A 13,194-nucleotide genomic window follows, 5' to 3' on the forward strand; every position below is an offset into this window, starting at 1 on the left:
CTGTAATAAACTGGCTCAAATTAAGATCCTCCATCTATACTGTGCTACTCCGTCAGGATCTATAGCAGAGGTGTCAAACTCCATGGAGGACCTAGTGTTTGCGGGTTTTTGTTTTTTCCTTTCAATGAAGACCTAGACAACCAGGTGAGGAGAGTTCCACACTAATTAGTTACCTTAATTCGTGAATCAAGTACAAGGGTGGAGCAAAAACCCGCAGACACTCGGCCCTCCGTGGAATGAGTTTGACACGTGATCCATAGGATTTGTTTGACATACGGGTTGCTGTTATTCACATATAAAACCATAAACCATTGCTGTGTTCCTCCACATGACTTCTCTTAAAACCCAGTACATATTAGATAGGCTACATGTTGAATTATACTGACTCTTGTTCTACATTGAGTCAGAACCATGTATTTGTCCTTCTCTAGGACTACTCCTAAAACCCAGTACACAGGCTGCTCCGTCCACGAGAACAACAACGGCCAGGCGGCCTTCGAGAACCCCATGTACAACACCAGCGCCAAGTCGGTGGAAGGCAAAGCTGTCCGGTTTGACCCCAACCTGAACACAGTCTGCACAATGGTATAATGAAGTCCGCTTGGCGACCGCTACCGCAAAAACTGCATCGTGTTTTTCTTATTTTATATCAAGGTAAAAAAAAAAGAACAACAAAAGTGCTTTTGCGAAACAAGCTGATTTTGTTTAGATCGAGACTGGAGATAGCGATGGAGACACTCCAATAGAGGCGTGTCAGACATTTTTGGGGAGACGAACAGAGGAACAAGGAACCGTTCCTCTGGTACATAAAGCACACTCTTCAGGAACCTTGACTGGGTCATGTGTGTCGAGAAGGACACTCACTGGGAGACCAGACCAACATCACGTTTTAGAAGACTGAACTGAGAACTGAGAAACATGAAAATCTTCACGGTGGTCGGCGAGTGGCCTGGAGAGTTCTTACGCTACCTTATTATATTGCACTCTGCGAGTGCTTCTTCACAGTCGATTGGGTCTTTTATATAAAGTGAAAAGGATCTGTAAATCTTCTTCTTGCATATATAGGAGGAGCATTCACCACCTATATTTTTGTATTATATATTACCACATGGGAGGGGCCAAAGGGAGAGAGATTATATGAAGAGTTTATAGAAAAGAGAAGAAAAAAAGATATTTCAGAATATGCTGTTCACATCGTCAAACACACAAAGGTATTTTTTGGTTAATTTTTTAAAGGTTAAACCGTTTTTTAAAACAACGGTTTTGACCGTGACTCCCTCTCCTTTAGCCTCAGTCCCATATTCTGTGTTTCTTTTCCACTGTGGCAATCAGAAGTGTTTGAACTATTGATGTTAACTGTGATGTGAATAGAAAGGTTTTCTGGAATATTTAACTCTTATTTTCCATTTTGGATCATACTTTGGTAACGTTATTAGCCTTTACAGTCATCTTCATTCTGATCTAAATAAGGAATGTCAGTATTGAGATCTTAAAGTCTGCAAATTAAAACTTATTTTAAATGAGTGTCATTTAATTTGTACTAAATGTGGAATTGTTACACTTTATCTAAAGACAATATCGGTACTGCTTGCGGCCATTTGAAAGTTCTGGGGGACAACATCATGGAACAAAATCCATCCAACATCGACAGAAGAGCAGAGCAGAATCAAACATCATCCCAGTAGGTTTAACAATCATATTTCATACTGTATTCATCCCTTCATCTGTCTGTAGCGACAGAGCGATAGAACTTTGTTGAAATAATGTGCAATGGAACCATCTTTATTTTTATTTTTATTCTGATCAAAAATGTCTGATGATGTAATTTGCAGAACAGATGCATTTTTCAACACTAGATGAGATGAATTGCCTCCTGTATCGTATCAATGCCCAGTGCCACCCATTGGACCTGAGTCAGTCCTAATTGGTGTCCGTGACTGCAGTCCCCCAGGTCTCCAAGCTGTGATTTATTACAGTGCCTTTATGATAAAGCAGTACCACGACCTCATCCCACATTAATACGGAAAGGGATCTATGGGCTCCACCAGTGACACCTCTGGCATCATTCTCACCAATGACAGACCAGATCAGTCTATCTGCAGACTTGATGATACTCTATACTGACAGTGACATCAATCGCCATGCCAACCGCAAACCAATGAGATCGATCTTTCCAGAATTTGTGTTTCTTTTGATATTATTTGGCATTTTTACTCGTCCGCACAACATTTTCATTGTGACTTTTCATTATATTGCACTTTTTTGTTACGGTTTTGTTTTGAATTGTTGTTGTTGTTGTTATTGTATTACTCTATGTATCCTAGTGGGTGGTTTTTACAGTGCCTACCAAAAACCATGTGAACCAGGTCTGCTGCTCCTTCCTCCTCATCCCCCTGTTCCTGTCTTCTCTTTATAATCTTATGGTCTCATTCCCCCTCTCCTTCACCTCACAGGACTTCATGTGTTGCTGAACAAACACTAAACACTGACACAGTCTTGTGACACAGCGCAGCTCCTTTCCACTCATCAGGTGCCATCTTTTTTAACCTTTCAATCTATTTTGCCATTTAGCTTTTCCTATAAAAATGACTGCAATAAAGAACCCATACAATTCTAGGAAGCCGAAATATGATTTGCAGTACAGTACAGCTGGGTACTCCTATGTTAAATGCATTGAAAATATATAAAACATTTAAAAAAAATAAGAAAAAATATGATTTAAAAAAAACTTTTTTTTTAAAGAAATATATTTTTATGAACAAATTATTTGTAACATGTATGAATCTATTATGTACATTTCCAATGCAATGTAAGATTAAAAAAGGCTAATTGCTTTTGTAAAGTGTCGCCCTTTTCTTCATTCCATATTCACTTTGTTTAGATGTGTTAGATGTATATGATATTCTCTACTGTATACGCCTGTACACACTATCTAGCATTTCCCTCTGGTTACAGTAGTCTTTGCATGGATTGGCTCCCATGACGAATACAGCCCGATCCATACAATGTATCATACAAGCCCTCAACACAGACTGAGACCCAGAAATAGCCTTAAACCACTGAACAGATATCACAACTGTTGCACTAATTCCCCTTCCAATGGAGTCATTATGACCTTGTTTGAGTGACAGCCCTGTCATAGTTTGATTCATAGGAGGCTGAATGAAAAGCCCCAGGAATCCCTGCTGGGTTGCATAGTTTTACCGTCAGTAATAGAGTGTAGCAGTGGGCTCTGCCCATGACAACTGGAATTGATCTATCATTCATTTGACAAAGTTTCTCTCTCACCTTTCTTTCTCTGTCTCTGTCTCTCGCTCACTCTCATTCTTATTAGTGAGCCAATACTAGACAGCTGGGCGGGTTGATGGTCTGTATACAGACAGGGTGAATTGGCATGTCGAACCCAATGACAGTGGAATGAAGGGCTTGTATCTATCCGTGTAAAGCGTTCTAGTGTTACTGTGCACATTAAGTCAATCAGGTGTGGAGAAGCTAGTCAATAGATCAATACACTCCTTATTGACTTCATCTATTTACTCTCAAGACTTTTCAAGTGGATATTTCTTTCAGTTAATCATGTCATTATTATGGTTTACTATGGCAATTCCATGTCAAGATACTGAACCTTGAATTTGATTTTACTATTCTCTGATCCCATATAGAGAAATAGGAGAGTTAAGGTGGGATACCTTGGTGGGATATGTCATGATGTTTAACCCCAAAAATAACACTAAAATATACAGTGTTTATGTCAAACAGCAAAGCAAGCATATAATATCCGGCTTGATCTGTGTAGTCACCTGATAGTCTGACGCTGAAGCTTGTATTGATAATAAACATGAAAGCAGCACGATACATAAAACTGGAACATAGAACTGGAACATAGCACTGAAACATAGAACTGGAACATAGAACTTCAAGAATACATTTGAAGTTGTGGAAATATCAACGCTCCATCATAGCTTGGGCAGAGAGATGAAAGGAGAGGGGGAGAGAAGATGAAACGAACCACAAGGTGCTCTGCGAGTGCTGAGAGGTTGAGAACAAACATCAGACTGTAGTGCTGAGACAAAATAAACCAAGGTTTTGGGGAACAAGAGAGGAGGTGGATGAGTGTTGGAGAGAAAGAGGGGGGGTGAGAGAGAGAGATGGAGAGAAGGGGGGGAAGACAGCCCTCTGGTGGGTTCTGAGAACAGGAAGTGACACACCAGCAGAATGGAGTGATCATAAACACACACACAGGGGTGATCACACACACACATATAGACAGCTTGAGAAAGAGGAGAGGGGAGCTAGGTTGCTGTCAGTCAGCTTGAGAACTGAGAAAGAGAAGAGGGGAGCTAGGTGGCTGTCAGACAGCTTGAGAACTGAGGAAATGTATGACCAACTAACAGTGGTATTGATGTGGTCGGTTGTACACGGTCTGAAACACAAATAAACACACTGACAGGCAAATGAAAGTAAAACAATGAAAGGAGTCACATCCTGATCTGTGTTGGCAACCTTGATCTGTCTAAATAGCACCTGTTACTGCGAGCCGAACATGAAATGAGCAGTAGGCAGGCAGTGTTGTAGTTAAGGGCAGTGTTTCCCAAATCCGGTACTCCAGCACTTTCAATGGTACATATTTTTGTTGTGACCGCGGACGAGCACACCTGATTTTATTTGTCAACTAATCATCAAGCCCTTGACAAGGTGTTTTTGTCCAGAGCTACAACAAAAATGTGTTAGAGGTAGAGGTACTCGAGGACCGGAGATGGGAAACACTGGCTTAGGCTATGGCATGACTACAGTGCGTTGAGTCATACAGCAGTAGATCACCTCTGAGATGTTCAATGAACTGTTCTCATTTAGAGACAACACTTAGGATACATTAGAGATTTGTTTTGCCTAATTAGTCTGTCATTTTACTCTAGTAGAAAGCACAGTGATCACCATTAGTACACTCTTTGTACTGATGCTCCTTCCTCAGAACAGCATCATTATAGTGGACGGTATGCTGATCACGTAAGCAACCTTTTCAACAGCACTACAGTCAGAACGGAGGTGTAGCTTTCAAGTCTGTTCACTCCCTGGTGAAGTACTGCTTCAGGTAGAGTCTCAAATTGCACCCTATTTCCTATGCTAGTGCAAAAGCAGTGCACTATGTAGGGAATAAAGTGCAATTTGGGATGCAGACTTTGAGTCATAAGCCCAATGGCTGTGTTCAAAAGGAAGCAGTCATGTTAAAACAATGGTTGAATGTTGGATCAATCAATGGGCTAGATTGGAAATGTTGAAGTACCAATCTAGTTGCAGGCATTCCTATTGCCGAGTTCGAGGAGTAAGGGATCTCATGCACAGGCATTTCCCAGAGGTGTTAGTGTGAGATGAGTTCCTTTCATCTCCATGATAGCATGCCTTAGCGCTGGACAGCTCCGAGCTTTTCGCTTTTAGACACATAGGGATTTCTCTCTGTTTGGACACCCTTCCATGCAGACTCCAAAGATCAAACACAGAGGTAATCGTCTTGTTTTGCCACCATGCACTTCAAGCTGACACCCAAAGACTTTGTAGTAGTGTCTGGTTAGAAGATGAAATCAAATGCTGTCTATGAAGGCATGGCCATTGGAGAGAAGGAAGGAGAGAGAGAGAGAGAGTCGAAGTAGTGACCAAACGGAAATAGAGCGAGAGAGAGAGTGAGGGAGAGAGAGAAAGAGAGAAAGGTAGATGGAACAATTCATCTTCACTCAGTCTGGGTTATGTTGCAGTGTAATGTAATGGCCGCCATGGATGGTTGGTGTCCAGTCTGATGTATTGGAACCAGGCATGGATAATCAACTGACCATCCATGTGCACAATCACCATCACCATCCACAGCTCTCAAACCACCAGGGAAATCAAGTAGGTAGACAACCTGTTGTTAGACACATTCAAATGACAAGACAATAAACAGGAGTTACTACATGTAGGATTGATATTCTACTTCATGTAGGATTGATATTCCATCCTATCATCATTAGAGATCTCATTTGTCTTGAACAACTGAGATTGTGTGCTCTTCCCTAGAAAGCACTGTCGTTTAGATTGCCCTCTGACTTTACAGCTGCCCCCCCCCCCCATATCAGCCAAAGTGTGCTCTTACTTCCGCCAAGTCTGCCTCTCTCTCTCCTCTTTCAAATCTAGCAAATCTAGGACTACAACTGAGATGAATGGCAAAGACTTGTAATTTATGTCTGAACCAAACCACGCCTTGCCAGAGCGCTCTTGTTTTCACAACTCCGTCCTTCTTTTCCTCAAGCAAGACAGTTTCACTTCCAAATCAGACAACAGTTTTCACAGTACGTACGTACAGCCTCCCATACTGTTGGGTTAATTGTCCCCTTGCTGAAAATACAGATTGCAAATCCACTCATGGCTACACAAGAGAAGCAGCTGCAGATGTCTCCATTGTTTCTCTCCGCTTCGGCATCTGCCCGGTGCACTCGCCTTGATGAGATTCTCACCAGCCGGATCGAGACACTGTCTCGTTTGAACCTCAGCCGTGACGACGGCTAGATTTGAAAGAGGAGAGAGAGAGGCAGACTTGGCGGAAGTAAGAGCACACTTTGGCTGATATGGGGGGGGGGGGCAGCTGTAAAGTCAGAGGGCAATCTAAACGACAGTGCTTTCTAGGGAAGAGCGAGATCAACAGAGAGAAAAAAAAGAGAAGAGGAGTAGTCTGGTTCTTTGATGTTTCCCCTCCATTGTTCCTCCTCAGTCAAGGTCACTTTCCTTTCCGCATTGTGGAACCCAAGTGTCTCCTGTCTCGGGAATTTGATATATGTCTCATTCTGGTCAGACATTGGGTCCGCCATATGAGAATGAATGCTTGCCAGCAATGTTCCCTCTAAATTCTTTTGGCACTGAGCAAATTTCAGGTCTGGTGAGAGCAAACTTGAACGTCATAAAAATTCTGTGCAACTTCTGTGCATAGGCTACTGTGGCTATTTGATCATAACGTAGGTCTACCAGAGTGGCCTACCATCAAAAACAATGGAGAAAATGTATCCCATAACATTTTAACATGGAAATAGCTGTTCTGAACCGTCGCCGGAAGCTCTGTACTGGGGACCGTCTCCGGAAGCTCTGGACTGTGAACCGTCGCCGGAAGCTCTGGACTGGGAACCGTCGTCGGAAGCTCTGGACTGTGAACGCGCATTGGAGGCCTAGTGCGTGGAGCCGGCACAGGTGGTACCAGACTGGGAAGGCGCACTGGAGGCCTGGTGCGTGGAGCCGGCACAGGTGGTACCGGACTGGTGACACACACTTCAGGGAGAGTGCGAGGAGCAGGCACAGGACGTACCGGACTGGGGAGGCGCACTGGAGGACTAGTGCGTGGAGCCGGCACAGGTGGTACCGGACTGGTGACACACACTGCAGGGCAAGTGCGAGGAGCTGGCACAGGACATACAGGGATGGGGTGGCGTACTGGAGACCTGGTGCGTGGAGCCGGCACAGATTTTCCCAGACTGATAGCACGCTCCTCAGGACGAGTACAGAGAGCTGACTCAGGTGGCATCACACTGATAACACGCTCCTTAGGGCGCTCCATACACCAACACAACAACTCTCTCATTTCTCTCTCCTCCAATTTCTCAATCAACTCACTGACGGTCTCTGACTCTCTCCGCTCACTCTCCTCCAATTTCTCCATCTTCTCCCAGACTGGCTCTGGTTCACTCCTCGGCTCCGCCAACCACCCCGTGTGCCCCCCCCCAAAAAAAACATTTGGGCTGTTTTTTGGGCTTCCTTTGTGGCCGCGAACCCCGGCTTCGTCGCTGTCCTCCCTTCTCTCCTTGCGTCTGCCGCCAAGGAAGGCTATCCTGTCCTGCCATGATTTCCTCCCAAGTCCAGGATCCCTTCCCATCCAAGATCTCCTCCCAAGTCCAGGATACCTTCTCCTCCTGGGCACGCTGCTTGGTCCTGTTGTGGTGGGTTCTTCTGTCACGATTGTCGTAAGAACATTCAGACCAAAGCGCAGCGTGATATGGGTTCCACATATTTATTGAAGTGAAACGCACAAAACAATAAAGAACAAATGAAACGTGATGTCAATGAAGTGCTCACAGGCAACTACACATAAACAAGATCCCACAAAACACAGTGGGGAAAATGCTGCCTAAATATGATCCCCAATCAGAGACAACGACAAACAGCTGCCTCTGATTGGGAACCATACCAGGCCAACATAGAAATAAACAACCTAGATTACCCACCCTAGTCACACCCCGACCTAACCAAAATAGAGAATAAAAAGGCTCTCTATGGTCAGGGCGTGACAACTCAAGAAGGGTGGTCACCAACCTTTTCTGAGTCAAGATCACTTCGAGTCAAAATGCAAGCTGAAATCTACAACTCAGATATTTTTTAACATGACTTAAAAAACGTAAGCCTATGCAACATTAACCAATGAAAAACAGTTCTGGAGCAATGAGGTTTGTGCAGTAAGCTATAGGCCCAATACATTACCACCGCACACTGGCTTTGCTTGAATTTACCTGCCAATGCATTGTTGGTCGGGCCATTTTTATTATCAAATGTATCAAATTTGAGGTAGGCTATATGATCACACCAGTAATAGATCCGTTGTTGTATTACTTGTGAAGCACAGCTGATTTCATTTTTTATTTTATTTTACTGGGCTGATGGTGCCATGCATCTGATGGTGAGTCTCAGTGGAGGAAGAGAGCAGCAGACTGAGGGTCCGCCTCTCAACATCCCTCGGCTCTCCCTTTCCTCCACTGACACTGACCAAAAAGGGACTCCGTCTTACAGCTGATGGTGAAACTCGAGTCGCACTGCATTATTTCTGCCTCATGTACAAATTCATGTTGTTACTCCTATGAACAGAGAAAGTGAAATATTCTTTGATATTAAAATAAAAGAGTGGAAATAGGAAGAACGGGCATTTTGTTGCATATGAAAGTGCTGAATACAAAGTGTTGACAGGTGAGTAAGAACTTAAACATGAACTCACTCATAAAAACAGAAGCTATTTGTTTTATTCGTTGACAGTCTCTCTCTAGTCATGGTTTTAAATGTTTTGAAATCTCACAGTATCAACTTTGCTGTAGCTTTATTTTATGCCTGCTACATTACTGCAGTAAACGGTCATCTGAGCCATCCGATTGGCCAGCGATAGGCTATAGTGTACTTGATTTGCTCTCTGGGTGTCACTTGTGTGCTCTGTCTCCGGCCTCTAGGTCACTAGGTCACCAGGCTGCTAGTTATGGCACAACCCTGTCACCATCGCTACGCGCACCTGCACGTCATCTGACTCACTTGGACTACATCACTTCCCTGATTACCTTCCCTATATATGTCACTCCCTTTCGTCCCTTCCCTTTCTGTTTCATGTCTGTGTGCTGGTGTTAGTGTTTCTTGTTTTGTATTATGTTCTGTTTATTTTATTAAAACACTCACTCCCTGAACTTGCTTCCAACTCTCAGCGCACGTCGTTACACTTGGCCCGCCGGGAAGGCAGAATGAAATGGTTCAAAATGGCAACAGTTCACCTATGCGCAGGGCAGCTGAATCAGGTGCACCTATCACCAACAGCCAAAGAAAAAAATAGGAACACAAGGCTTTATCGTTGGGTTTTACATAAATGTTTGGCCAACGACTAGGAATACCTTGGCAATTGACAGGTTGGTGACCACTGCTCTAGAAAGTTGAGTGAAGTACAATCTTGTGACTCTCTCTGTGGCTGATATTTCTGCTCGGCAGACCCGGGAGCTGCGGGGCAGTTTTCTTCCAGGACAACCTTGTACGTGGCTTGATTCATGCATCCTTCACAAAGACAAATCTGCCCGATTCCAGCCTTGCTGAAGCACCCCCAGATCATCACCGATCCTCCACAAAATTTCACAGTGGGTGCGAGACACTGTGGCTTGTAGGCCTCTCCAAGTCTCGCACCCACTGTGACATTTGGTGGAGGATCGGTGATGATCTGGGGGTGCTTCAGCAAAAATATTCCCCAACTCTGAGGATTGGTTTTTCCAGCAGGACAATGCTCAATGCCACACAGCCAGGTCAATCATGGTGTGGATGGAGGACCACCAGATCAAGACCCTGTCATGGCCAGCCCATTCTCCAGACCTCAACCCCATTGAAATCCTCTGGAATGTGATCAAGAGGAAGATGGATGGTCACAAGCCATCAAACAAAGCCGAGCTGCTTGAATTTTTGCGCCAGAAGTTGTAACGGCTGATTTCCCCCTCTTCGTCTGAAGAGGTGTAGGGATCGGACCAAAACGCAGCGAGGTATGAAGACATGAATGATTTATTAAAGCCAGACGAAGACGTAACACACTTGAGAAATTACAAAACAAAAAACGACGTAGACCGACCTGAACATAAGAACTTACATAAACACGAAGAACGAACGAACAGGTACAGACTAGCACAAACGATACAGTCCCGTGTGGTAACAAACACTGACACGGAAGACAATCACCCACCAACAAACGGTGTGAACAGCCTACCTTAATATGGTTCTCAATCAGGGGAAACGTCAAACACCTGCCCCTAATTGAGAACCATATCAGGCAACACATTGAACCCAACATAGAAACACATAACATAGACTACCCACCCAGCTCACGTCCTGAGCAACTAAACAAAGTTAAACAAAGGAAAATAAGGTCAGGAACGTGACAGAAGTGGCATAATGTCACCCAACATCAATGTGAAAGACTGGTGTAGAGCATGCCAAGACACATGAAAGCTGTGATTGAAAATCAGGATTATTCCACCAAATATTGATTGCTGAACTCTTCCTAAATTAAAATATTAGTATTGTGCTTAAAAATAAATATGAACTTTTTTTCTTTGCATTATTTGAGGTCTGACAACACTGCATCTTTTTTTTTTTTTCACCAGTTAAATGCTCTAAACGACTATTTTTATTTGGAATTTTGGAGAAATGTCTGTAGTTTATGGTATAAAACAAAATGTTAATTTTACCTAAACACATACAGTTGAAGTCGAAAGTTTACATACACTTAGGTTGGAGTCATTAAAACTCGTTTTTCAACCACTCCACAAATTTCTTGTAACTATAGTTTTGGCAAGTCGGTTAGGACATCTACTTTGTGCATGACACAAGTAATTTTTCCAACAATTGTTTACAGATTATTTCACTTATAATTCACTGTATCACAATTCCAGTGGGTCAAAAGTTTACATACACTAAGTTGACTGCCTTTAAACAGCTTGGAAAATTCCAGAAAAATTACGTCATGGCTTTAGAAGCTTCTGATAGGCTAATTGACATCATGTGAGTCAATTGGAGGTGTACCTGTGGATGAATTTCAAGGCCTACCTTCAAACTCAGTGCCTCTTTGCTTGACATCATGGGAAAATCAAAAGAAATCTGACAATTGTAGACCTCCACAAGTCTGGTTCATCCTTGGGAGCAATTTCCAAACGCCTGAAGGTACCACGTTCATCTGTACAAACAATAGCATGCAAGAACAAACACCATGGGATCATGCAGCCGTCATACCGCTCAGGAAGGAGACGCGTCTCCTAGAGATGAATGTACTTTGGTGCGAAAAGTGCAAATCAATCCCAGAACAACAGCAAAGGACCTTGTGAAGATGCTGGAGGAAACAGGTACAAAAGTATCTATATCCACAGTAAAACGAGTCCTATATCGACATAACCTGAAAGGGCTCTCAGCAAGGAAGAAGCCACTGCTAAAAAAAACGCCATAAAAAAGACAGACTACGGTTTGCAACTGCACATGGGGACAAAGATCGTACTTTTTGGAGAAAGGTCCTCTGGTCTGATAAAACAAAAATAGGACTGTTTGGCCATAATGACCATCGTTATGTTTGGAGGAAAAAGGGGGAGGCTTGCAAGAAGAAGAACACCATCCCAACCGCGAAGCACGGGGGTGGCAGCATCATGTTGTGGGGGTGCTTTGCTGCAGGAGGGACTGGTGCACTTCACAAAATAGATGGCATCATGAGGGAGGGAAATTATGCAGGTATATTGAAGCAACATCTCAAGACATCAGTCAGGAAGTTAAAGCTTGGTCACAAATGGGTCTTCCAAATGGACAATGACCCCAAGCATACTTCCAAAGTTGTGGCAAAATGGCTTAAGGACAACAAAGTCAAGGTATTGGAGTGGCCATCACAAAGCCCTGACCTCAATCCTATAGAACATTTGTGGGCAGAACTGAAAAAGCTTGTGCGAGCTAGGAGGCCTACAAACCTGACTCAGTTACACCAGCTCTGTCAGGAGGAATGGGCCAAAATACACCCAACTTATTGTGTGAAGCTTGTGGAAGGCTACCCGAAACGTTTGACCCAAGTTAAACAATTTAAAGGCAATGCTACCAAATACTAATTGAGTGATTGTAAACTTCTGACCCACTGGGAATGTGATGAAATAAATAAAAGCTGGAATAAATCATTCTCTCTGCTATTATTCTGACATTTCACATTCTTAAAATAAAATGGGGATCCTAACTGACCTAAGACAGAGAATTTGTACTAGGATTAAATGTCAGGAATTGTGAAAAACTAAGTTTAAATGTTTTTGGCTAAGGTGTATGTAAACTACCGACTTCAACTGTACCTATAAATAGTAAAACCAGAAAAACGGATTATTTTGCAGTGGTCTCTTAATTTTTTCCAGAGCTGTATTTGCAGTAGATAACATGCAATTACGTATGCATGATGCACCAATATGTATTTCCTGAGTGCTATAAAAATGTGATGTACTTTATGTAGAGGTGTCACTGAAGTAGTTACAACCCTGACAATGAATGTCTGAATCATGTATGTAAGCACTTTACTGTAATTGTGCACTGTGTGATGAAGATCCAACCTTTCATCCATATGTGTAGGCCTACTGTCAGCTCAAAGGCAATAATTAGTTGACAGATCTCTCATAGGAGGAGCTTCTGGCAAATAAAGATGGTATGTCCTTTGCCTGCTACTTGCCTGCTTTGCTCCACCTTGTTAAAGTTTTCCTTTCAGGGCGAAGGCAGTACATTCCCTACCGAGGGTGTTCGTTTATTGAGGAAAGAATTCTCCATCTTCCGCTGTTGGCCTCCAAATTAGTGTTTTTAAGCAGAAAATCTATAAAGCGGGTACAATGTAGTCTTAATTCCCTCCCTGCTATCCTTTTCCTGTCCTCACTCATCCGTTAAAACTCTCTC

The 13,194-nt window shown here is 43.1% G+C and overlaps 1 protein-coding gene across 1 annotated transcript in view; it reads left to right on the top strand.

Annotated features, from left to right (window-relative positions):
- LOC120027058 (CUB and sushi domain-containing protein 3-like) overlaps positions 1 to 2,842 on the top strand; it is a 704,521-nt gene extending 701,679 nt beyond the window's left edge. The window contains exon 70 of the mRNA XM_038971903.1: positions 432 to 2,842. Within this exon, the coding sequence (XP_038827831.1) occupies positions 432 to 591 (160 nt within the window). The 3' untranslated portion in view covers positions 592 to 2,842. The remainder of the gene's footprint in view (positions 1 to 431) is intronic.
- The last annotated feature ends 10,352 nt before the right edge of the window (positions 2,843 to 13,194 follow it).

The sequence above is a fragment of the Salvelinus namaycush genome, chromosome 32 (assembly GCF_016432855.1).
Source record: "Salvelinus namaycush isolate Seneca chromosome 32, SaNama_1.0, whole genome shotgun sequence".
Lineage (NCBI taxonomy): Eukaryota > Metazoa > Chordata > Actinopteri > Salmoniformes > Salmonidae > Salvelinus > Salvelinus namaycush.